Consider the following 25,739-nt stretch of genomic DNA (forward strand, 5'->3'; position numbering starts at 1 on the left):
AAAGTTCAAATCTATTCTTTTTTTTTTTTTTTTGGTAAGCCTTTGACCCAAACTTTGATGTGTGCTTTTAAAGCCCGTGTGGGTATGAGCATTGCAGACATAGCTCTGTATAAAACACGCATAAGGATCTCTACAAGCTATACAGTCTGTGCACGTCCGTGTTCCTTTGTATTCTTGGGGCTGCGTTTGTCTATTTTATTGAATGCGGAACAGCTGAAGAATACCATGTGCAGTGTGTCAGAAGCCCCTTTTTTCAAACTTTAATTGGGACTGAAATGTAATTCTGATCTGCTGGTATATTTGGTCAGATTGTGGGTCCTGGACACGGAGCCGGCACAAAGCCAAGAGGGGCTGTGCTGCCTCTGTTTTGGGGAGGGGTGGTGGCCTCAGCGTGAGCAGACCAGGGAGCCCACGGTGTCCTTAGCGGCCAGCAAGGTGTCAGACCAAGAAAGTCACACAAACAGCCTGGAGGGTTGTCAGGGGTGAAGCGATGGGGACCAGGAGGGCTGCTGGGTGGTGCTGGCCAGAGGGGCTTGTGGTTCACCCAGACATTTCACTCCTTACCTGGACAAAATAATCATTTCAGGTGTAGATGTTTAAGGGAGGTCTGGGGGGCTCAGTCGGTTAAGTGTCTTGATTCTTGATCTCAGCACAGGTCTTGATCTCAGGGTCAAGCATTTGGGGACATGATCTGTGATCAGACGTTGAGCTGTGATAAGGATAAATACAAAAATGTGGCCTCCCGTCCTTGGGTCCAAAAAGCTAGTATATCAATTAAGAATGAGATGGTGTGGGGGAAAAGGGTCTGAGCCCGTCACGGGGTGGTGTGACCAGAGCTGCTGTGAGGTGACCTGTGGGAGAGACACAGGGAGCGCAGGGGTGAGGCCATGTCACCCCTGTCAGGAGAAGGGCAGAGGCGAGGCTTATTGTTTGCCGAATAAAATTACACGTTAAATGTCAGGGTGAACTCTGGTATTCGCAATTTTGCCCCAGAGAAGGGCAGTCAGTGCGGAAGACGGGAGTCAGTGCTTGAGAAGCTCTCTGCCTCCCCCCTGCGGATCTGAGAGCCTGAAGGCATGCCTCACGGTTCGAATTGTGAGAGAGGATGTGCTTTCTGGGTCCTGAGCGGCTGGGGTCCTGGACAGAACAGTTGTCGAGGATTTCAAGGTGATTTCACGCATGTGGGGAAATCTGTCCTCCCTGGAGACCCCAGGGTTCATCCCACAATTTCATAAACACGGGACAGGATCTGATGTTGAAGGATTTGCATTTCAGCATAAAGACGGCTGCCGTCCGCTGCGCCAGCCACCGCGCTAGGAACTCTGTGACACAGACAGAGACTTACTTCCTCCTGACTCTGGAGTCGGGACGCCAGAGACCAAGGGGCAGCCAGTGCTGGTTTCTGCGGATGCCTCTTTGTGGTGTGCTGATGTCAGTGTCCCTTCTGGGTCCTCTTGTAAGGACACTGGTGACACACCAGTCACGTTGGATTAGGACCCGGACATGTGACCTCATTTTGACTCATTCTGGCTCTTTAAAGACCCCATGTTCACATGCGGCCACATTTGGGGAGTTAGGGCTTCAGCCTCTGAATTTTGGGGAGGGGGACACGGCTCAGTGCATAGTGGTGCTCGCGAGAAATTATGAGATAAAACCGTAAGGCTGACATTCAGGGATTTCAACCAGTTATTTTAAACCCTACATATGACCTTAATTATGCCACATATGTCCTGGTTGGCTTATCTGATTCTTATCAAACTTGGGTTTTATTCTGATCTCACTATACCCATGCACCCCTCGTGTGTGTGTGTGTGTGTGTGTGTTGTTGTTGTTTATTGTGTGTTTTTTATTTTTTTGGTTTCTGTTGTTGTGTTCTGTTGTGGTTTTGTTTCCTACAGAGAAGTTGCTCTCTCCTTTCGGCAGGGATGATAATTAGCATCGCCTTGCTTGCAGATGGCCCTTCCCACAGCCGTCCCCACCACGGGGGCGGCACGGTGGAGATGCTGGCAGAACAGTGTCCGAGTTGGGGGTCAGCCCTGCCCAAATCAAGAGCAACAAGGAGGAGGAAAGGTCATGACTTCATTGGAAAGCATTTGGTGTTGAGCACCGTGGAGCTGGGGCCAGAGCAGTGTTGTCTCTGTGTCCTAAGGGTCTCAGCCTTGGGACAGAGTTTCCAGTAAATGACATGGAGTCAAAGTAAAACAAGAAACTATACAAAATCAAGTACAGGCCATTGTAGATTGAGGTCCACTGGGGGAAGGGTTTGGGAAGAGAGAGGGCAGAGGTTTAGGTAAGAAGTTTGTGGGGCCTGGGAGCTGGAAGGTAGGCGGAAATGTGTGAGGGAGATGCCTCCATGGTCCCATTCATTCATCACCCGGTTATTGCAGAGAGAAAGGTCACAGAAAGTCTTTTTAGTGACATGGCCTTTGACAAAAGGCCATGTGAGGTGACTGACCAAACAGTCAAAGTACCCGGTCTGGGATTGTTGGGGGTGGGGGTACGCAAGGGGACCATCCATGCAAAGGCCCTGTGACAGCTGTGTGCACAACAGTGAACTCAGGTGCGAGCCGCCAAAGACCATTTACGTGGTCCATGTGGATTTAAATTTGTTTTAAATCAGCTCTCCACTTTTAAAATTACAGCCTTTTCATGACTCACTAATTAATGTGAGCCCTTACAGCATCGTTTGTGTAGGTCAAAGGTGCGGGACTGAACAGTCCTGGGTGGGACACATGCCTTCCTGCCAGGCTCAGCCCTGCTGGCCTCCACACTCAGTCCTGCCACCAGCCTGGCCTTGTGCACAGATGAACGCCAGGCTCTTGGAGCACACACACTTTAAGGATTATAGTTGTACAGCAGCTGAGCTGGTATGGGAATTATCATCCCTATTTTACAGATGAGGCAACCGGTTCTGCTTATGGGCTCACAGTTCTCCAGGCTAGAGCCACAAATGTTTAATGGCAATGCGGTCAAGTTTTAAAAACTAATGCTGAGTAGGGACACCTGGATGGCTCAGTCAGTTGAGCGTCTGACTGGTGATTTTGGCTGTCCTGACCTCACAGTTGGGGGATCAAGCCCTGCCATGGGCTCTGTGCTGGGCACGGAGCCTGCTTAAGATTCTCCTTCTCCTCCTCTCTCTGCCCCTCCCCCCGAATCATGGTCTCTGTCTCTCTCTCTAAAAAACAAAACAACAACAAAAAAAAAAGAACAGAACAAAACAAAACCATAGTCCTGAGCAAAAAGAATCAGATAGAGAATTATGAATCTCACAGGATGCAGATTAAGGATCCATGCACTAGGGCATCTGGGTGGCTCAGTGCCTTAAGCGTCTATCTTCAGCCCAAGTCATAATTCCAGGGTCCTGGGATCGAGCCCCACATCGGGCTCCCTCCTCAGCTTCTCCCTCTGCCTGCCACTCCCCACTGCTTGTGCTCTCTATCAAATAAATAAATAAAATCTTACCCAAAAAAACAAAAAAGAATACACATGTGAAGATCTATATGCATTTTATAAACATGCAAGAAAGAGCATGAAGCACATTAGAATTGTTCTGGATGGAAGGAGAAGGAATTAGAGAATGAGAGCTGGTTTTGGGTGGGAATGAGGCAAAATCAGGTCTCGTTGTGTTTCCACTTTTGTTCTAGCTGTGAACTGGTTCCACTTTCTCTCTACTGAAAATAGTTTTGGATTTGAGCCCAGGCACTGACAGCAGCAGGCCACAGGGGAAGAGAGGGACTGCTGCCTCCCTCCTGTTTGCCTGCCTGAGCTGTGGGTCCACTGAGCCCGCTTGCCTCAGCTACCAGGGGAGGGGGCCCTGTATATTTGTGGGTAACATAAGAGAAGGCAATATCTTGCAATATGGTGCCAGGCAGGGAGAATGAAAGTTGAGAGTCTACCCTGAGGCTCTTTTGTACTGTCCCAAATATCTATGGACTCCAGTATGAAGGTTTTGCTATTATAAGAGCTTATTGCGGTAAAATGCGGTGTCAACACAATAGGAAACAGGTAATAAGACATTTCTAAGAACCAGGTTTCAGAAAGGATAGGCATCCCATTAGATCCCTAAGAGCTGAGAACAAACAATCCTAAATTCCAAATTTTTTATAGATATATCTAAACTTTTGCTAGTACAACAAGTATGATAAAATGTGTGTGGGTGTGGGTGTGTGTGTGTGTGGGTGCATGTGTTTTAGTGCTCTCTCCGGCTGTTTGTATTCTTTAAAATCAGAAGAGTCTCTCTTTTGTGTAATGCAATTTTACCAATGGTTAGTCTATAATTTAAAGTAAACATATTGGTTATTTTCTCTAAATATTGAAATGGACAAGATAATTGGAGTCTCAAAAACTTGCAATCATTATAAGCATAGTAAATACATTTCATAATGATTTCATTATTCTGTTCATAAGTTTTTTATTGTTCATTTGAATCTTGTAAATATGAGCCATTCTGCCCAGACCTCAGTATCTGCTTAACATCAGATTTTCTCCAAAGAAAGCCTCAGAGTCCACATATGCCAAGGGCATGTATTCCTCTCCCTTTAGAAAGAGGCTTGGTGTCTTTTTCCAACTAAAATTTGAGTTTTATCACAAGTAGTTTTATAGATTTTGCACTCTTCTGTTACACTGGATTTCTTCCGAAGTTTAGTTTCTTGGGAAGATGGTCCATCACTCTGTTATGGCAAGGTTGGATGCTAGAACTTGTTTTTTTGTTTTTGTTTTTAATATTTTATTTATTTATTTGTCAGAGAGAGAGAGAGAGAACATAGGCAGGTAGAGACGAAGGCAGAAATAGAGGGAGAAGCAGGCTCCCCACCGAGCAAGGAGCCTGATGCAGGACTCGATCGTAGGACCTTGAGATCATGACCCAAGCCGAAAGCAGCTGCCTAAACAACTGAGCCACCCAGGCATCCCTTGAACTTGTTTTATACGCATTAATGCACAGTTTTCTGTGGATCTTTTTGGTTTCTTTGCACTTCAGCCCCAGGGCCCTTTCCCATCCTGAAGGCTTTTCTCCTTTGCTGGCACCAGGACATAACAGGAGCCCTCATTCCGTGAGACTCACACACTCACACAGTATTGTAGGGTTAGAGAAAGACAATGCAGATTTTCATACAAGGCAGGAGTCCCCTCCCCTCAGCCCCAGAATTGTCTCTCAAGAATGTGTCTGGAGTCAGGGAGACACCGTCCTCACCATGAGTCCCATTCCGAGTGAGAGGACTCTGCTGCCTCCACAGGCCACTTCCCGTTTGCCCGTGAGCACATGTGTGTGTATGCCTGCACACATCTGTTTCAACAGCCTTCCTTCTACGACCCTATCAACATCATGCCCAACATTGCAACATGCAACAACCACAAACATATGTGAACAAAACTGACCCCAGAAGAAAGAGAATGGATAAATAAACCAAAAAATCATGCAGCTTTTTTTTTTTTAAGATTTTATCCATTTATTTGACAGAAAGAGACACAGTGAGAGAGGGAACACAAGCAGTGGGGAGGGGTAGAGGGAGAAGCAGACTCCCATTGAGCTGGGAGCACAATATCGGGGTTTGATTCCAGGACCCTGGGATCATGACCTGAGCCAAAGGCACCAACTGAGCCACCCAGGTGCCCGAAATCTTACAGCTATTAAAGATGATTATATACAGCTCTTCTTAACATAGCTATATTTGATATAGTTATTAACAAAATTATTATCCATCAAAAGTTAATTTTCTCACTCAACAAGAGCTTCCAAATTCTCCCAGCAGCAAACGCTACCAAGCTGTCAAGCATGTCCGTTTAATCATGAGTGGACTTCACAGAGAGCAGCAAGGATCACACACGCTCCCTCTCATGCCATGAAGTTCAGGTTCATTGGATTCCAAAACTGGATGAGAAGCTGGGGAAAAAAGCTACGGAGAAAGAAAAGAAAAGCGAGAAACAAGCACAAAGTTTGTTTTGCTCACAGATTTAAATATGAGAATCTTGACATCAAATATTAGCATATAAAATTCCATGATGTTTAAGGGAAACAAGACTGTATATCGTGACCCAAATGTATTTATTCCAGGGACGTGGGGTGGTTTAAAAATATTAGAAGGTTTATAAATGTCATATGCTGTGTAAAAAGGCAAGGGGAAGAGAGTCATCATAGTAGGTGCAGAAAAAGCTTCAGGTGCAGTTCTTGATTCAACTCAATTTCAGCAAACAAAAATTTTAGTAAAATAGGAACAGAAGCAAACTTTTTATTCTGATGAAAGATATCTACCAAAAAAACTATAGTAAGCCCATTCTTAATGGTGACATATTGAAGGATGCCCTTTAAGATCAAGGAAGAATTAGGCTCCTCTAATTCATGTTCAGTTCAATACCTGCTCTCCCAGCCTGCGTAGAAAGAGACATAAGGAAGTAAAAGTATAAGGATTACAGCAGAAGCCACAAAACTCCCATTATTCTCAGATGATGACTGCCTGCAAGGAAAAAAAAATAATCAAAGTATTAGAAAAACACAACAAAATTTCTAGACATACATCATGAAGGCTTTACATATACAATAAACAGCATGTATAATGAGGAGGTAGGCAGAAGGAAAGAGAGAGAGAATCCCCTAGCGGACTCTGTTCTGGGGGTGAAACCCAATGCCAGATCATGACCTGAGCCAAAACCAAGAGGGACACGTAACTGACAGCCACCCAGGCATGTCAGCACGGGTCGTTCTTTTAATTTGTATGTAGTATGGTAAATACTGTGTCTTTACAGTATTGTGATTTTGTACAACTTGTAATATTTGCACAATTTTGCAGTACTGTAAATTGTAAATAAAGAAATACCCTTTATAAAAGCAGGATAAGACATAAGGTTAGGACAAAAGAAGGTACCAAAAGACCATAAGTTGTGAAGATTCTTGAGGAGGAAATACACAGGATTTGGAAGCCCATCCGAAGTCCTCGCTGAATGAGGGGTATGCTGTGCTCTGGAGAGGGAGGCTGAGCGTCAGAGCCCAGTAACACCCGAGTAAACATCTGGCTGGGTGTGTTTTTGGCACTCAGTGAAGCTGAGCCTAAGATTTTCAGGGGCCCAGAAGAGCCAAGGGAAAAAGTCCGAGAACAGCGTGGCAGGGTCGTGCCCCATCCAACCTCCAGCATTGTGTCCAGGAGCAGCCAGCCCAGCTCAAGCCGGACGTGGCGGAGCACAGACCAGAGGGGACCGCCCAGAACCAGCCCGCGAGGACTGGGATTGCCATCCCTGCTCCTTCTGCCGCTTCTCTGATCTAACGCAGGCTGTTAGCGGCAAACGACCTGGTAGGAAAAGGAACAAAAATGGGTTTTCACCGGAAGGAAACAGCAGGGGAGCGTCACAAATGCAAGGTGATTCTGCATCCTTAGAAGTCAGAAATGCGCATTAAAATCCTGCCGGGGACATTGTCGGTCCGGTTCGATGATGTCCCCCCGCAGTGGCTGGAGTCCCGGACGCATAACCAGAGGAGCTCGAGGCCGCACTGCCTCGGACACGGCCTCCCCGTCCCCATTCTGCGACCAGACGTGAGTCCCAGGCGCCGTCCTCCAGGGAATGGGGGGGGGCGGGCAGTGCGGTCCCTCTGTGATGAGGGACAAGCAAGAGGACAAAGAGGAGAGTGGACAGCTTGTGGTCTGCTGGTGGGGCCGTCCAGCGAGGTGGCCAAGTGAACTAGATCTACACGAAAGCCCGGGTCAGAAGCGCAGGACGACAGTTGGGAGACAAAAAGGTCAGGGGAAAATACACAGACAATGAAGTCATTCATCTGGAAACAGTTTCTGTTCATGTTATGTTTAGAAACGTGCAGGGGATGCCTGAGTAAGGCGGCCGAGGCTTGATTTCGGCTCAGGTCACCACCTCAGGGACATCAGATGGAGTCCCGTGTGGGGGTCTGCGCCCAGCATGGAGTCTGCTTGAGGATCTAGTGTCTCCTTCCGCCCCTCCCCCCACCCACACGGACACTCTGTCTGTGTCTCTAAAATAAAGAAATAAATCTCAAAAAAAGAGAAGAAAAGAAAAGAAAAGACGGAAAGAAAGAGAAAGGAAGGAAGAAAGAAAGAAAAGCAAAATGATACCACAGATTACGTGGGACTTTATATGGAAGATCATGTGTGGTAGAACTCCACAGGGGTAGAACCACGTGCACCACGTGGCCTCCTCCAGGCACCGGGAGGGGATGGAGCCACCCACTGAACTGTGAGGTGGACATATCATGATGTCTGCCCTCTTGTGGGGCTTGAACCCCGAACACATTTGCATTACCAAGGCAGCGCTCCAAGGTCGTGGTGGGCCTGGGTGGAAAGGGCAATGAGATCTTCGTGTGTGGAGGACGGAGTTCTACCCTGTGCGTTGTTCTGTCCCTCTCTAAGGCTAAGTGCAGAGCTTTCACCAGTTCAGGGAGACCCGAGAAAGCTCTTAGGGGACATCCTCATAGGCTGCTGGGGGGGAAGTTGGCTCGAATTCCTGCGTACACGTGCCTGAGGTCAGGTGCGATCCAATTTCTTGTCCAGGGTCAAAGTCACTCATGCCCCGGATGGCTCACTATTGCTTACTGACAGAGTCTGTCTTTGACCTTTTGTAGAAATAGCACTTGAATGACTCTCCTGCGTAAATCTGGCCTTTTCCCTCCTTCCTCGCTCATGAGCCACATCTTGCCTCAGTCTTTCGTCGCCCGGTTTTATCTTGCAGACTCTCATCATGTCGTATTTGCTTTCAAGCGTACATGACCATCAGACTGACATGTCTTCTCCAGTTTGCCCTTTGGACAGTCTGTTTGCCATCACATTGCTGCGAGATGGTGTCCACGCTGGCCAGACGAGGCAGAGAGGCCATTATCGTAAAGCTCAGACCTCCCATCCCAGCCCAGATACGAGATCCACCCCGAGCTCTCTGGGACCGTCACTGTGTCCGGAGTCTGAGGGCGTCTCGTGTGGGACGACCCTCTCACCTTTAGCTTCTGTGCATCCCCCACACACTCATGAGGCCGGTCGGCGGCCAGGTGCTAGGTCTGGACGGAGAGCAGGGATGCGTGCTCCCCTCCTAGCTTTCCTCTCCTGACATCCGTACACTGGCTCTGCAGACACCAGTTGGGTGTCCCATACTGGGATTCCATTCCGACGCTCAGTATCTGGAGTTATCGCAGACCCCACAGATAGATGGGCTCCGTCTCGCAAGTCGTGGGTCCGAGGGTGCCTGTACTTCTATCCAACTTCTTGTAAAGCTGGGGCCTCCCAGGAATCCCCTGCTCCTTCAGACTTTGATAATCTGCTAGAATAGCTCATAGGACTCAGGAAGGCACCTCTCTTAGGTCTACCGATTTATTTATTTTTTTAAGAAAAATTTATTTGTTTATTTATTTATTTGAGAGAAAGAGAGGACATGAACAGGAGGAACAGAGAGAGAGGGACAAGCAGACCGTTGTTGAGCAGGAAGCCTGATGACCAGCTAGCTCTCACGACCTTGAGATCATGACCTGAGCCGAAACCAAGAGTCAGACACTTAACCGACTGAGCCACCCAAGCGCCTCATTTACTGATTATAAAGAAAACAAGGAGCTTTCCTGTCCTCCCCCAGGGAATGGCTCAGTCCCTGCACATTGATGATTTCAGCAATGCCGTCGCTCACTGCATAGTTATGATAGATTGAATTGCTGGCCATTGATCATGAACTCAATCTCAGTCCTTCCCTGTCCCCATGATTCCCCAGAGGTTGGGGGTGTTGGGGGTAGGGGTCAGCGTCTCACCCTCAAATCGACTTGGTTTTCCGGGCACCCAGCCCCGTCCTGCAGCTCCCCAGGGGGCCCTAGTCACCGAGCCTCTCATTGGCCTACGAGAGCCATTCTTACCCCTCAGAGCTTCCAAGGGTTTTAGCGGCTGGGTGTCAGGAACCAGCGATGAAAAACAAGTATTTGTTTTTTATTAGCTGGCCCCCCTCAAGTGCTTGGAGTCCTGGAGATTAATGTTTTACTGTAGTGGAGTTGGGGATGGTGGGCACCCAGGTGAGGGACATGCTGATGGGCAGGGCCCCAGGAAGGGTCTCGAAGCAGGTGTGTCTGTGCTGAGCCCACTGGAACAGGGACCAGGAGGGAAGGACCACAGGGGCCCATTCAAGGGTCTTCCTCATTAAGCACCGTCCTTTGTCCTCTTGAACCAGGGTGAAGAAGAGGACAGACCTGATAGGGGCCTTTAAGCTGGACCCCCTCTACCTGAAGCACAGCCATCAGGACTCAGGTAGGCCAGGAGCCTGGTTTTCTGCGACTTTCTGGGTTTGTTTTCAACAGAGCTGCGTTTCTCCTGGAAGCCAGAGAGGAAGGCTCGTGTCTCCGGGGACCAGCCTCTGGGAGCCTCTGCTTCCTGGGGTTGGGGGATACGGAAGGGACCTCTGGCCGCCTCAATGCAGGAGCCAGGGAGGGGCCCGCGGGGCTGGGGGTGGGCACCGCATCGCTTTCTGTACGGGTGTGGACCCCTCCTGTGTAGGCCTTTGAGAGCATGACTGCCCTGTTGTCTCTCTGAGCATGTGTCCACTCACACCAACACCACCAGGGGGACACGGGGTGTGCTGGGGGCTCGGGGAGTGAAGTGAAACCCCGATGATGCCTGGGCAGGATCAGCGCATCCATGTGTCTCTCACCCTTTGGGTCTGTAGACCTGCCCTCTGTGCCCATCATGCCTGGTGGGACCCAAGCCATCTCCAGGCCTGCATCCTGGCTCTGGGCTTCCCGAAGACTGGGGCCGAGAAGGGACATGGCCAGGTGCTTGCGTCATGGTGAGGAGCAGAACAGTCCCCGGCACAGTCAGAACAATTCCTAGAAAACACAGAATAGCTCATTTTGTCTGGCTGCTGTCCTTGGTCACAGCCAATGTCACATCGTCAGTTAGTACAGACCGAGCCACGAGGGGGTAGTGAGGGAGTGGAAATATAGATTCCTCTGAGATTTTTTCTTTCCTTTTTAAAAGGTTTTATTTATTTATTTGAGAAAGAGAGAAAGCATGAGCATGGAGGAGGGGCAGAGGCAGAGGGAGAAGCAGGTTCCCCACTGAGCAGGGAGCCAGAGCTGGGACTTGATCCCAGGACCCTGGGATCATGACCTGAGCTCAAGGCAGACACATAACCCACAGAGCCACCCAGGTGCCCCTGAGATTCTTAACAAAGAAATAAGAATCAGGTATGTAGGCGAATGATCCCAGACAGCAATAGAAATTTTTTTTTCCTTTTGAAAAGCATGCAATGAAAATTTTCCAAATGTGAATAGTACTTACAGTTGTAATTACATGTGAATTTTCTTAATTTGCTCTATATTTTTACAGTTTTAAGAACATACTTAGAACTGTTTAAGGATTGTTCTCACGTGGAGTGCAGACATGTATCCCCGTTGATGCTTGCAGACCCCACACTCTGCTCAGATTTGCTTAGGACCTAAAACTGTCCTAAAAAATCCAAGTCTAGTTTGTAGAAATGTAACTGGCGTGAAACACTGAAATTCTGAAGTGATTGCCAGGCTCCCATATTAAAAAAAAAAAAAGTATCTCATGTTCAGATAATAAAAATCTTTGCGATCGCGAGAGTTAAAATGCAAAATGTTGCCCTTAAACAATGAAGTGACTCTTGGAATGAGGCTGAGCGAAGGACATTCAAGGATGGCTTATTGCTCAAGGCGTACGGACACGTATTTTATGTTGCTTCTATAGGAAGCCTGTTTCTTACTGGAGTATTTGCTGTGGCTGTTAGAGATAAAAAATATTAGTTACTTGTGGTTTTCCCCTAAAACAAAAACAAAAAAACCCCCAAACCCACAAAGCTCTCTAAGTCAACAACGATGGTGGCCCATTTTGCGTTTCACAAGTAGATCACCAAGATCAACTTTACGGTTTTATGGCCAGCGGAGGTAAGGGCATTTTTATCCACACGGATTCAGCCCTAGTGCCGCTCGGCCTCCCATTCCCTGAAATGAACCGTGTTTAGAATATTCTACAGGGCATTTTAAAAAGATCCTTCTTATGTAATAAAGAAGACTCCTCAACCCTGACCCGTGGCCTCTCAGGTTGTGGCACTCGGCTCGCTAGGCTGCCGCAGCCTGCTGCCCCGCTTGGAGGTCATTAGGACGCCCCCTGCTCATCAGGGGGCCCTACACAAAAGCCTCCCGCTTGGTGAGGTCTTCCCAGATCTCTCCACTGGAGCCGAGCTCTCCCGTCCCTTCATGGCCCATGAGCCTCATCACGCGGCCCTCTCGCTCACTGGCTTCATGTCCGTTGTCCCACTGTGTCCCTGGAGCCTCAGACCCAGTCGTCCTGCAGCTGGACCTCCACTGGACCCTGGGGATGGTGGTCGGCGGCCGCAGTGGGAGCGGTCGCCATCCCAATACGTCCCTGCTTCTGCCTTGTCTTTATACATTCATCTCCTTGGACACTTGTCAGCTGGGGCAGCCGGGCACGGGACATGGAACCGGGACCCAATAAAGCGGGATTTGTGGGTTTTTTTTTTTGTGATAGAAAATTCTGTCACAATGCTGGTGACAGGGAAAAGTGGCCACACCTGTTGCATAGACTTTTCCAGATAAACTCTTTCATTAAAAAAGCTGTACCTTTGGAAACAAGAAGCATGAAGAGTGAGCCCAGAAGTCCCCAGAAGCCCACTGCCCAAGTGCAGGGGCTGACGTCCCGCGGTGGTGTCTCTTGCCAGTCCCGTGGGACGCGTGGTTTGTTTCTGCTGCGTTTACACAGGGAGGAGCTGCTCACACCCCATCCCTCCTATGTCGTTGCAAAGACTGACTAGGCATGTGATGCTTATTAAGAAGTCCTCTCCGGGCACCTGGGTGGCTCAGTGGGTTAAGCTGCTGCCTTCGGCTCAGGTCATGATCTCAGGGTCCTGGGATCGAGTCCCGCATCGGGCTCTCTGCTCGGCAGGGAGCCTGCTTCCTCCTCTCTCTCTCTCTCTCTCTGCCTGCCTCTATGCCTGCTTGTGATCTCTCTCTGTCAAATAAATAAATAAAAATCTTTAAAAAAAACAAAAAAAAGAAGTCCGCTCCGTGAGGACAGCTGCAGTCGTAGGATGCGTTGGCACAGGGACTTGCATTCCTTGTGTTCACAGCAGACCCCTGTCAGGGCAGCTCCTAGCCGGACCCGGTCTTCAGCTGGTCCTTAAGAACACAGGGCCCCCGAGAAGCAGGCTCCTTCTCTCACTCACCCTGGTGTTTAGCCACAGAAGCTTCTGCATCGGAAACCCACTTCCCGCTCTAGTCCCGCGTCAGGTGGAGTCCTCCCTGAAGAAGGAAATGTCCTCTGTCCTGCTCTGTCTGTGTGGCGGCCACTAGCCTCACGTGGTTCGTCAGCCCTCAAAACGTGGCTAGGCTGACCGAAGAACTCTGCGTTTGAGTTTATTTCATTTTGGTTCGGTGTAAACGGCCCCGCATGGCTCGTGGCTGTGGCGATGGTGCAGGGACGTGAACTAGACAGGAGGGTCACGCGTTTGCCTTCACCCAGGACGTCTTCACCCACGAGGTCATCTGCGTTTCTAACAGGCTATTGCCGAGTGCTCATACACGCCACATAGGTGTTTGGCATCTGTGCGTCTACGTGCCCCTGTCGGGTCATTTCTGGTGCCCCCGCTGTCGATGTCTGATTGACAACTTTAGATCCCTTGGAAGTGTAAGTTACACTGCTCCGCGGAGCGGGGAGGAGGCGAGTGCGAGGGCACGGTGACAGCATTCGGAGGACGGCTGTCCCAGCTGCCCGTGGGGCGGCGGTGGCCCTGCGATGGCCAGCCACCATGGCTCTTCCTTGGGGAAAGGGGACACCGATGAGCCCCAGCATGCCTCGTCTGGACCTGCACTGGGGGAGCGGATGTGCAAAACACAGGACTGCCGCTCAGGTTCATAATTCCCAGCCGATTGCTGACCTAAGACCACCGAGCAGCAACGCCCCTCCGAGACTCTTTGCTGGAGTCCTGCCTCTGACTAGGTCCTTGGCTCTGGAGCTTTACGCACAAGAGGAGACTGACGACAAGCCAGACATCTGAAGCCGTTTGAATCCAGGATGAAGGCATGAATCCAATGGTGACTCGCCAGCATCTGCTCTGTGCCAGACTCTGGACTAAGGTCCGGGCATACAGACATGAACACGCATCACAGGTCTGATTCGTGTCTTATGATCTAATCATTCTGCAGACCACAAACCCACCTCCCCGTGCACGAACCAGCGCACGATGAAGGCTCTACAGATCTGAGAGCCAAAGTACTACTGGGCAAGAGAAGAAAGCTTGGGTTTTGTGCTGACAGAAGCAGAGAGAGTGAAGGAATGGGAATCCGCTCGTACCCCAGCATTTCCAATTTGTTCTGGGCACCCTGCCCTCTGAAAAGCCCCTTGGATCTGTCACCATGGGAAGTGCCACAGAGCACCCAGCCCAGCCCTCCGTGGTCTCACGTCTGGTGCAAGAGATGACGGATGAGACACAAGAAATTTATCTTGAAAATGAGAAGGATGAGGCATGTAATCAACCAGAGTGTCTAATGGCTTTTTTTGCTTGTTTGTTTCTGTTTTCCAGGGCTTATCACCGACTATAGGGTAAGTGGAAGATATCTCTTGCTGAGTCCAGGTCTCAGGTAATGGAAAATGTGAACCCAGTGTTGGGTGTTGTCATGGGCTGTCACTTCACTTCTGCTGTCCCCAGTTGTGCTCAGGATCAGAGTCATGCTAGAGGACACCCTCTCCATGGGTCCTAACTAGCAAAACAAGCCAGGAGGTGGACAGCTCTGCTCAGCCCACCGGCTCCAGGTCTTGGGTTAGGAGGAACTGATCTTGCTTGCCCCTCCAGCAAGAGGCAGGAAACTCTGCACTCAGTCTCCCCATGAGGACGGCACTATCCTGACGGCCAGCCTCCTTTCTCAGCCAGGAGCTGTGTGCTGCACTGAGCTTCTCACAGATGAGCGAGCCCCCTTCCTCCCTCCCAGACCCCAAGGCTAGCGGGGGAGACAGGGCACAGATGGCCACACACACCAGGACAACCGTTCTGCACACCACTGGGAGCTGCTGTTCTGGGACAGATCTCCATTGTGTTGCTTCCTTTCTAGTGGCTCTTTCTGACCTGAGGGAAAATGTCCCAAGTCCTCAGCTAGCCCTTGGTAGTCCAGCTTTTCCTTATGCCATTTCTAATGCCCTGTGATAACGAAGTCCCAGGCGCCGTGTGCCGCCATCTCATGAATTATATGTCATGTGTGGACAGATTTCAGTGGGTCCACCTGCTGATCCTGAAGGACCAGCGTCCAGGCAGCAGCCGGCCCTCACTGACGTTTGCCGGGCACGGGGAGGTCCTCCTGGATAAATGTGCATCTTGTGCTACTGCGACCCCAGCAGGAGGCAGGGGAAGGCACAGGGGCATTCTCAGCAGGTGTTTCACGCGTAAAGAATAAACAGATGGAATTTACAGAAGATCAGATTAGAAGGATGGGGGATTATTTTGGAGCCTAGAGTCTTCTAAAAACTGATGCACTTAAGTTAGTCCTTAGAAGAGCATCTCCACGAAGTAGGAGAGGTGACATGGGACAAATGCAGGGCATTCCCGCCAGGAAAGAAGACACAGAGCCGGAGCGTGGGAGCCTGTGTCTGGGCCCTGGCCATGCAAAGGGCCTGGGGCACCAGTCTCACGCTATGAGTGTTGTTCCTTTCATCCCCTTATCACTGGCACAAGTGTCACCTACCTCCCACCTGACCCTCTCCCTGTGCCACAACCCTACAGAGCCCCTGACCAGGCTTACTACTATCTTAGCTGGAATGTAGGGACATCTTTTCTTTTCAACATGCTCTGGAGCTCTTTTATAGTTTCTTCCTTTAGAGTGAATTCTGGGCAAATGCCCTGGAGCCCAAGCGCTTCCTTGACAAGGGAGTGTTGGGCTCAGCAGACGAAGAGAGAGAATATCATAGAACATCATCATTTTGTTCAAACACATTGGAAGCCCCAGTCTGAGGGGGTCACAGCCTCCAGGCTGTGGAGGAGACCCTGGGATTCTGGGCCATCTACCAGGATAGTTCGGGAAGTGTGGGATGAAAGGGGTAAGCAGCCCCTTGGCAGGACTGTGGACAGTCAAAGGATGGGGACATGAGGACAGTCTCAGCACCAAGAGGAGGGAGCTGGGAACACCTTGCCAAGGGGTTTTACATCCTGTCTGTTCACGAACGGCAGGCCGAAGATGGAAAGGTAGCGCCATTTGCCAGATACGTATGCGCTAAGGGAAGGTCCAGTCTGTGCCCCCCTCCCCCCTGTAGCCCCGTATCAGGCCCATCTGGAAGCTCCACCCCACAAGGGAAGGTCCGGGGAACAGAGAGGGAGCCTGAGTTGCCTTTGGCATCTTCCTTATAAATGCCAGAACGTGACAATTTCGAGAGTCACAATGAAGTGTCCCTGCTCTATGGTCCCAGACGGCCCCATCGCCCTCCCTCCCCTCTGGGTCCCTTCTTGCTGGCCTTAGTACATTTACAACCATCAGAGAGCCCCACAGCTGGAGGGGTGCTAATCAGCTGTGAACTGAGGACAAACTAAGGAGACCTTGTTTGAGGACCAGCACATTGGGGCTGCACTTTCTAGTGACCGTCTTGCAGGTCATTCTGTGGCAGCCGGCGGGCAGGAAGAGAATCTCTGTTGCTCTGGGAAGGGGTGCCGGGACATCACAGGGACCACGCTGGGCAGGAGGTGTGGGTTTTGGCTTCCTACCTTCCTCCTTCCCACAGATGGAGTGGCCAGCGAGGAACGCTCTCATGCCGGTGCTGGGTAGGGAGCTCCATCCAGCGCGCACCCCACAAACATTTGCTCCGTGAACACGGCGCCTCCCCAGTAGCAGAGTCTTCCATCCTCATCTCTCTTGTTACCTTGCAAAGACTCTAGCTGCAGACTCTGCTCACCCCACTGTCAGCTTTCCCATCCACAGTGGCGCGTGGCGGCCGGCCAGGGCACCTCCAGGGAGTGAGCTGCCTCGAGAGAAGCAGGTGCCCCCTGGGCCTGAGGAAAGCTCTCGGCACTTTGCTCCCTGATGCAATGTTTTCTGTTCTCTTTCAGCACTGGCAGTTGCCTCTGGGCCGGAGGTTTCGCTCTTTGAAGATGTGGTTTGTTTTTAGGATGTACGGAGTCAAGGGACTGCAGGCCTATATCCGCAAGGTGACGGTGCTTTCTTTATGTATCTGGGTCATATTGGGAAGCTTTGGGGAGTGCAGAAACAAAGGGAGATGTCTGAAGAAGCAAATATCTGATGGTTAGTTTGGTCTACTGAGGTTAGGATCTTTAGAAGATAGTCAGTGCATGATTACGGACCTTCTGGACGCTTTCATGAAGATGATGGTTGTCAGGTCCAGGAGACTGCAAAGGGAACGCTACACACAGCCAGTCCTGTAGCAACATCTGGCCCCCAGCAGGGCCAGGCAACGGTGGCGGGGCAGTGGCGAGAGCTCAGGACGTCTGGTTCCCAGGACAGCTAGCACAAGAGTCTTGGAGCTGCTGGGGATGGATGGCCTCTAGCCTAGGGACGCTCTATGTATCCCCGATCAGCAGTGCACGCATGACCTTGGACCTTCCTGGGGAGGGTGGTGTCCCAGCAACCTCTGTCTGAATAAATGAACCACACGGCTGTGATGAGCACTACAAAATGAGAACTGCTGGTCGACTTCGAGCCCCATCAACCAGCCTTTTATTTCTTTAGCAATTGAGGAAACTGAGGCCAGAGGATGAGCTGGGGACACCCTCCCCACCGCCAAGGATCACCCATTTAGCCGGCTACAGATGGCTACTGATTTCAGCTGATTCCTGCGGTGCTGGCCTCCTTCCTCAGCCATGGTGCTGTCCTGATGGACAGAGGTCCTTGGGCTTCATGGGAGCAGGGAACCTGTGGTATCTGCGGGGAAAGTGTATGTGAGATTATGAGAACATGTTCTCAAATATGATGAGGATTCCGCTTCTGTGGGGAAGGAAGAGAAGCGTTGTCTCTCTCCAGATGACTCCAGCTTTAAGCTCAGGGGCCACTGGGTGTGATTAGGCTGCGTCCTGTAAAAACACTCCATGCCTGCTCTGAGCAGACTCCCATCCAGCTTACAGAGAGGGAGGGATGGTCAAAGCCTGTCCCTAGGCAGGTGTCCCAGGTGTGGAGGTGGGGCGACCCCTGCCAGCGCCAGTCTTTGGTGCCCTCTAGTGGTCATAGATTTATGCTGTGCCTGGGAGCAGCACAAATGCGGGAGGCTTCAGTCCCAAGGACACTGGACACTTGATGCTCTCGAGTTCCTGAGCACTGCCATGAGAGCACCAAGCCAGGCCCCTGGGAGGGGGGGCGGGGATGAGCAACAGGTGCACAGACCGTGGCAGGCTTGTTCTCTGTTCACAGACTGTTCGAAACCCCTTTGGGGCTCCGTGAACACCTAGTTGTCAAATAAGGTGGTGGATTCAGTGAGAGAAGGCATTAGTTGAATGTGGCAGGGACTGTCACTCTCATCCCTTGGTGACAACCAGCCAGAGACCCACAGAAGCCAGAGCCGGTGTTGGGTTGCTGCGTTAGAATCACCCCCTTAGTTTCCTCATCTGCAGAGTGGGTACAACCGTGGTGTCACTTGCCATGGGCTGTGTGGGGACAGCATGGTGGCAGGGCACCCGGCCCTCAGTGCTGGGGCCACTGTCTCTTAACTCACATGTTTAAATACCCATCATGATGTTCCTTCTGAAATTCGAACCAATTGTTTGGTGGGATTAAAGTCCCCCGACCAGAAGAACATATTAGTTGGTGTTTCTCTTTCTTTCCCTTTTTGGTAAAGATTATTTATTTATTTGATTGAGAGAATGATGAAGGTAGGGGAAGAAGCAGAGAGAGAAGAGAGAGAAGCAGACTGCCTGCAGAGCAGGGAGCCTGACTCGGGACTCCATCCCAGGACGCTGGGATCATGACTCGAGCCAAAGGCAGACACTTCTCCTGAGTGTCCAGTTGGTGTTTCTCTGAAGACAGTAGTCCTTCTGTCAGGGTAGTGAGCTTCTTCCCAGCCTGCGTGGGGACGGCTGGCTGCTGGGTCACATCCACACTTGAGAAAGATGGCTAAGTGAGTGTACGTGAATCAGCGGCGTGCCGTCTAGGAAGGTTTTCAGGTGGCTGAGTCCGGAGCCAAGTACTGTCCAGAAACTGAGACAGATGCTCTTCCCTTTCCAGCACGTCCAGCTGGCTCGCGAGTTTGAGTGTTTGGTGCGCCAGGATCCCCGCTTTGAAATCTGTGCAGAAGTCACTCTGGGGCTGGTCTGTTTTCGGCTAAAGGTATGTGTGTCTACTTCAGTCTTCATTCTCTTTGATGGCGACAGAGAAGAGATCATTCATCTCTTCTCCAAACTGGCATGCTAGGTCCCCAGCAGCCAGAGAAGTCAGCATGCATTTTCCCATCTGGGGTTCACCCTCCCGGCCCTGACCCAGCCCGAGTGCCTGCGGAGCCCTGGGCACCCTCCTCCAGGAGCTGTCCGCCCCTCCTCAATCAGACCGAGACTTCCCGCTCGTGTAGACCCTTGGCCCTTGAATGTTCTCCACTTTCTCCACGCACGCATCTCTGTCCCTGGAATGCTCTGAGCACTAACCTGTGTGCGGGCTCTGTCCCAGCCCAGCTCCAGGCCCCAGCCCAGACCTGCCGATCTGACATCTTAAGGAGCCCCTCCAGGTTGCCGGGTGTACGCAGGGATTTGAGAAATGCTGGTCTGTGGCACTCTGCAGTCCTGCTGCCTGATGAAGAGGGTGCTCACTGCATCGGGGGAAGCTGGCCCAGAGGGCGGAGGGCACAGGCCATCTCTGCTGGGAATCACGACCACGTTTCTGAGACGTCTCGGAAAGGCGCTGCACCCATAGGTGCCATATTATTCTATTTTGTACAAGGGAGACTGGCTGGGAGCCTCACCTGCCCAGGCTCTCAAGCTGGCCGTGCCTTCCGTTCCATTGGCTTCCTTGTTCACGTGCGTGGAGGCCATCAGGAGGAGGGAGGGGACCCCCGCTGCATGGTCAAGGTGCTGTCATCCGCTTACCATATCCTCTCCCGCGCTGGTCCTTGGAGCTTCAAGGTGGTAATGAGAACCAGTCGTGAGAAAGCCTGGGCTCTACAGAGAGAGTGGGAAGCTCGTGTTCCCGTGCAGGACTCGGTGAGGGGGCTGTGAGCTCTGTGCAGAGTGCACAGTGGTGGAGCCTGCCCATGTGCAGGGGACAGGGACCCTTCTGTCGTGGTAGGGCGTGGGGGAAGCCTCAGAGCATTGGCGTCCCAGCAGCTGCGTCCCCAGAGTGGCCACAAGCTGTAGGTCAGCTGACGTCAGTGTTTGGGGGGCATGCTTTGATGCCATGGAGAAGACGTTTTGTTTTGTTTTGACTGCCAGTGTTCTGGACGGACTTCCATTTTTTATTTTTCACAGTTTTATTGGGATGTAATCCACACACCACACACTTTGTCCATTTAAAGAACAGTTAGGAGGTGAGAGGTGCTGACCACCCCCACAAAGCCGGAAATCTGTGTATAATTTCGACTCCCGTCAGACTGAACCTCCAACAGCCTACTGCTGACCAGCAGTCTTGCCTGTAGCACAGGGAGGGGGGTCCCCTATTTTGTATGCTGTGTGGATTATACTCTGCATCTTACTGTAAAGCGAGCCAGAGAAGAGAAAATGTTAGGATGAAAAATCACAAGGAAGAGAAAATACATCAGCTGTGTTGCGCTGGATTTATTGAAAAAAATCCACGTGTATGTGGACCTGCGCAGTTCCAGCTGGTGTCTGCAAGGGTCAGCTGCACACGTGGTGAGTTTAGCCTAAGTGTGGGGTCGGGCAGTCGTCACCTCCCCCAGAGCAGAACCCCCAATGCCATCCTTGGGTGCCCCCAATCTGCTGTCGGACTCTATGACCCCCAAACCCACCTGCGTGTGGTCCCGACCCCTTTTCTCCTGGGCGGCACAGCGCGTCGCCCCATTCCAGAAGCCCCGGGCGCTTCGCAGCCAGCAGAAGTGTCCCTCTGTGCATCTGTGTGTTCCTTCCATTCCACTGATCTGGTTTCTTCTCCAGGAAGCTTGTTTGGGCACATGGTTCATGTTTCCATCCTCACGTCTACGGGCTCCTCCTTATCTCCCTGTGCAGTGCTGCCCCGGTGTGGATTTCAAGTCCTCTACCCCACCCGAAGATTCAGATATATAGTGTGATTCCCCCTCCCCCTCCCCGACCTCCCTCTTCTCTCCTTCTTCCTGTCCTCCCCCTCCACTCACCCTTCTTCCCCCTCCCCCTCCTCTTCTTTCTTTCCCTCCCCCCTTCTTCTGCCACTTCCTCTTCCTCCCCTCCCCCTCCTTCTTCTGATCCTCCCCCTCCCCCTCCTCTCCTTCCTCTCTTCCTCCAGCCCCTCCTGCCCCTCCCCACTCCTTCTTCTCTTAGATCTTCTCCATGCTTGGCGTCTTACTGTATTTAAGAGAAGACATCCCTTGCCTAATCCATTTGAAAGTGGGAAGCACATTTCCCTAAATAATGTGTTTTTCATTTCTGTTAAATTTCTTCTGTTAATTTCTGTTTTAATTTCTTCTGAGTCTTTAATTTCTGCTGAGTCTTCCTGGTAAAATCCCGCTGCTTTGTCTCATATGTCCTTCCGTCTCTAGCCTCATCCTCCAATAGGACAGGCTTTGTCTAGACCCGGGCACATCAAGGGCTTCTGAACTGCCATTGTCCCAGTGCCTCTCCATGGGACGCCAGCAGGAGCCCCACCGAGGCCCGCACCCAGCAGCTGGGAGGGTCTGCACAGTTCCACAGGCCAGTCCCCAGTGTCCGGCAGGTGTTGGAGCGGGACTGGACTCCTCCTCCCACTGTCCTTCCTGCTTCTCAGTTCTCAAGACAGAGTGAGAAGGCAAATGAGAGAGCCCTGGGAGGGCCACAGACCGGGGATGAGAGGCCCACTCCCCTCCCCCTTTTACCTTTGATGATAGGGCTTAGGGCCCTGCAGGCACTGCCTGGAAAGAGAAGAAAGTTGACAGGAGCTGGGGGGAAGAAGAAGGAATGGGAGAGGGGCTGCAGGGGCAGCGGCACCCAGCAGGGGAAGGGAACCCCCCCCCCCGTGGCCTCAGTGTCCACTGCCTGGCCCAGGAAGCAGGGGCTGCTCCTTCCTAGATGGGGACCACCCCAGCCCACCAATGTCCCCTTAGCCCTCTAGTTCCTGGGCAGTTTTCCCAGAGTCTGCGTTGCTGTGCTCTGGTTCTGTGTTGCTGAGATTTCTTCTATATGTTTCGGTGGGACCCCTCACTGGTGCCGCTTGAAGCCTCAGTTCTACCGTTTAAGCTCATCAACATGAAGATGTAGTTTAAGTTCATCACATGCCTAGGAAACTCCATTTTTCTTGAAAAGGCTGGATAGTAATTCAACCCTGAAGAACCTGTCTTGTAGGGGAGGCTAGAGTCTTTCATGGCCACATCAGTCCCCTTGAGCTGAATTTCTTACCCTGGTAAAAGAAAGGCAAGGGGTGCAGTGGCCTCTTTCACGGATGCAGAGCGGTATTGCCAAATGCTGGCCTTCCTTAGTGACCCATTGAAGTCCAGGTCCTCGGGGACCTCAGCATGGCCCCTCTGTCCATCTCTGCAGGGTTCCAACAAACTGAATGAGGACCTTCTGGAAAGGATCAACAGTGCCAAGAAAATCCACCTGGTCCCCTGTCACCTCAGAGACAAGTTTGTGCTGCGATTTGCCATCTGCTCCCGCTCCGTGGAGCTCACCCATGTGCAGCGGAGCTGGGAGCACATCAGACAGCTGACCACTGACCTGCTGAGAGCCCAGAGGGACTAGAAGCCCGAGCCGCAGGGAAGCTGCTGCCGGTAAGCCGTCCCCCAGCTCTGCCACTCCACGCTGCCGGCCCGGATTTCCTCTACCTCCTCTTCCAGAGGAAGGATCCGCACCCTGCTATGATCCTTTAGGAACTGAGATGTGTTTCTGCTCTGTATATTTTCTTTCTCTTTCTTTCTTTCTTCCTTCCTTCCCTCCTTCCTTCTAAGATTTCATTTATTCATTTGAGAGAGCGAGAGAGAGATCAGGAGCAGGGGGAAGAGGGCGATGGAGAATCAGAGTTCTGGTTGAGCAGGGAGCCCGACTCAGGACAGGATCCCAGGACTCCCCCCGACGCCATCATGACCTGAACCGAAAGCAGAAGCTCAACCAACTGAGCCACCCAGGCGCCCCACTTTGTTTGCTTTTATATGAGACTATCCTCTTTTCGATTTCCTGTCAGATTTCTTCCATGTTGATAGACACTGCTTACTAGTATCACAAACATTTATATTAAACTGGACAATGGCAGATAAATGAATATTAAACATTACAAAGGGAATTTGACATGACTGATGATTTATGCTTCTCTGTTTCTCTCTCCCCTCGCTTCCCTGTTACCCATTTACTATGACCCATGGCGGATGTGGAACCTAAGTGTATTATGTAATTTATTTTATTGATTGCATACATTTTTATCTTGTTTGCTCTAAATTTTCACTCTGAATATAGGAAGTAATGCTAAAAAAATCAAGAGTTAAAGATCACATTTCATATATGGCTCCCAGCTGTGAGGTCCAAGATGCAAATTCTCTGTCAAAGCCTGTGCAGAAATACCAGATCCTTTTCCTTGTATGACAAGGAGCTCTCTTAAAGGGGCCCAGCCTGCCCAGAGCTACTGCAGACGTCTAGCTTGAGCATCTCTGAAAGGTGCTGGAGAGAGATCATGGTTTCACATATTTCCTTTGCTCTAAGATAAGAATGTATACACCTGTGTGTGGGGGAGGGGGTTTGCATAAGTGCTGTAAGATTTATACAAAACAGGGGCGCCTGGGTGGCTCAGTGGGTTAAGCCTCTGCCTTCGGCTCAGGTCATGATCTTAGGGTCCAGGATCGAGTCCCACATTGGGCTCTCTGCTCAGCAGGGAGCCTGCTTCCCCCTCTCTCTCTGCCTGCCTCTCTGCCTACTTGTGATCTATCTCTCTGTCAAATAAATAAATAAAATCTTAAAAAAAAAAGATTTATACAAAACAAAACCATCTCAGGCAAACACTCCTGGTTAATATTTCTATGGCCCTATGTTTCCACAAAGCTCACCACAATGTATCATATCAGGATCTTTATTCTCCTGTGTCACTAACAACAGAGTATCTGTAGTTCTGAAAGGTGAGTGGAAACAAACTCTCATTTCTGACAGAGGGCACCTGGGAGGCTTAGGTCATGATCTTGTTCTGGGCTAAAACTCCGTTTTCGGCTCCCTGTTTAGCTGGGGAGTCTGCTTCTTCCTCTCCCTCTGCCTCTCCCCCTGCTCGTGTTCTCTCACTCTCATATACATAAACAAAATCTTTTTTTTTTTTAAAGGTCACAATGACTATGAAGTCATACATGTTATCAATTCAAAAGATACAAATGGGGGGCGCCTTAGTGGCTCAGTTGGTTAAGTGTCTGACTCTGGATTTGGGGGCAGGTCCTGATCTCAGCATTGTGCATAGTCTTTCTCTGTATTCTAATGACTGGTATATAAAATACTGATTCTTTAATTTTTTTTTGAATACAGCTATATGTTCATATATATGTTTTTAGGCTCTGTGCTGGACGTGGAGCCTGCTTAAGATTCTCTCTCTCCCTTTCCCTGTGTCCCACCCCTACCACTCCTGCCCCCCCTCTCTCTTAAAAAATAAACAAACTGTAAATGGGATTAAATTTTTAAAAAATATAATAATGAATCATAACACATGTACTTTGGGGGGCCAGGTTAATTTGCAATGAAAACCTGAATACAAGGGCTTTATTTGTGCTTGCTTGAGATTATCCTACCAAATCCACATGGTCATAACTCCAAGAGAGAGAAGGAACTATCCCCATTTCATGGAGGGTAGAATCTGGCACAGATGCTGGCTGGCATTGGTAACATGTGTCCAAGAGAAGCCAGGCCAGCCTCTCGATCTTGTGGCTCACAGTTCATATCCGTCTATGGTGCACGGTTCCCTCCAGCTCACTGGAGAAATAACATATTCTTCCTCTGCATTCTAATGAGAAGTATACAAAATACTGATTCTTTAATTTTTTTGAATGTAGCCATATGTTCACATATATGTTTTCCTGTAGAGATCAGAAGTTGAAAAGAAGTCTATCTGAACACTGGAAAGAGGAGGCAATAGACATTATTCAGGCTCTGAGGACCCAAGCCTGCATGTGACCTCACCCTTCTTTCTGTGAAGTTCTCCACAAGCTCGTGATTCTATCTGTTCACTCTCTTACCAATGAAAAAACGTGATTCACTACAATCCCGGTGCATGTAGCTTTTATTCATTATTCAACTGTGACTTCTGTTGATTAAGAAATCATAGGTTTTCACACTCTTGAAGTCGTCAGTGGTGGGAGATATTTTACTGAGATATTTTCCTAAGTGTATTATGGGATCTAGGATCGTGGGACTTGAGATTATACCCGTGGTCTTTAAATTCTTCTGTCATGTGGCTCAATGCTTAATAAACTATTTGCAGTGACATGGTGACTGTACCTGGTAAGCATTTTTTGACTCTGCGTTGTACCCAATTCATTGTGGTAATGTGCACTTAACCTTTCAAAATGGCTGAAGATATGGATGGCATCCTTGGATATTTTTAAAAAGATTTTTATTTATTTATTTGAGAGAGCAAGAAAGGGAGAACAAGTCAGGGGAGCAGCAGAAGGAGAAGCAGGCTCCCCACTGAGCACAGAGTCTGATGTGACCCTATCCGGGACCCTGAGATGATG

The 25,739-nt window shown here is 50.3% G+C and overlaps 1 protein-coding gene across 1 annotated transcript in view; it reads left to right on the forward strand.

Annotated features, from left to right (window-relative positions):
* The window catches only part of DDC (dopa decarboxylase), an 84,246-nt gene extending 58,755 nt beyond the window's left edge, over nucleotides 1-25,491 (forward strand). Inside the window, exons 11-16 of the mRNA XM_044245693.1 lie at nucleotides 10,150-10,226; nucleotides 14,536-14,555; nucleotides 17,041-17,139; nucleotides 19,163-19,264; nucleotides 22,585-22,814; nucleotides 25,089-25,491. Coding sequence (XP_044101628.1) covers nucleotides 10,150-10,226; nucleotides 14,536-14,555; nucleotides 17,041-17,139; nucleotides 19,163-19,264; nucleotides 22,585-22,785 — 499 coding nt within the window. The 3' untranslated portion in view covers nucleotides 22,786-22,814; nucleotides 25,089-25,491. The remainder of the gene's footprint in view (nucleotides 1-10,149; nucleotides 10,227-14,535; nucleotides 14,556-17,040; nucleotides 17,140-19,162; nucleotides 19,265-22,584; nucleotides 22,815-25,088) is intronic.
* The last annotated feature ends 248 nt before the right edge of the window (nucleotides 25,492-25,739 follow it).

The sequence above is a fragment of the Neovison vison genome, chromosome 4 (assembly GCF_020171115.1).
Source record: "Neovison vison isolate M4711 chromosome 4, ASM_NN_V1, whole genome shotgun sequence".
In the NCBI taxonomy this organism is placed as follows: domain Eukaryota; kingdom Metazoa; phylum Chordata; class Mammalia; order Carnivora; family Mustelidae; genus Neogale; species Neogale vison.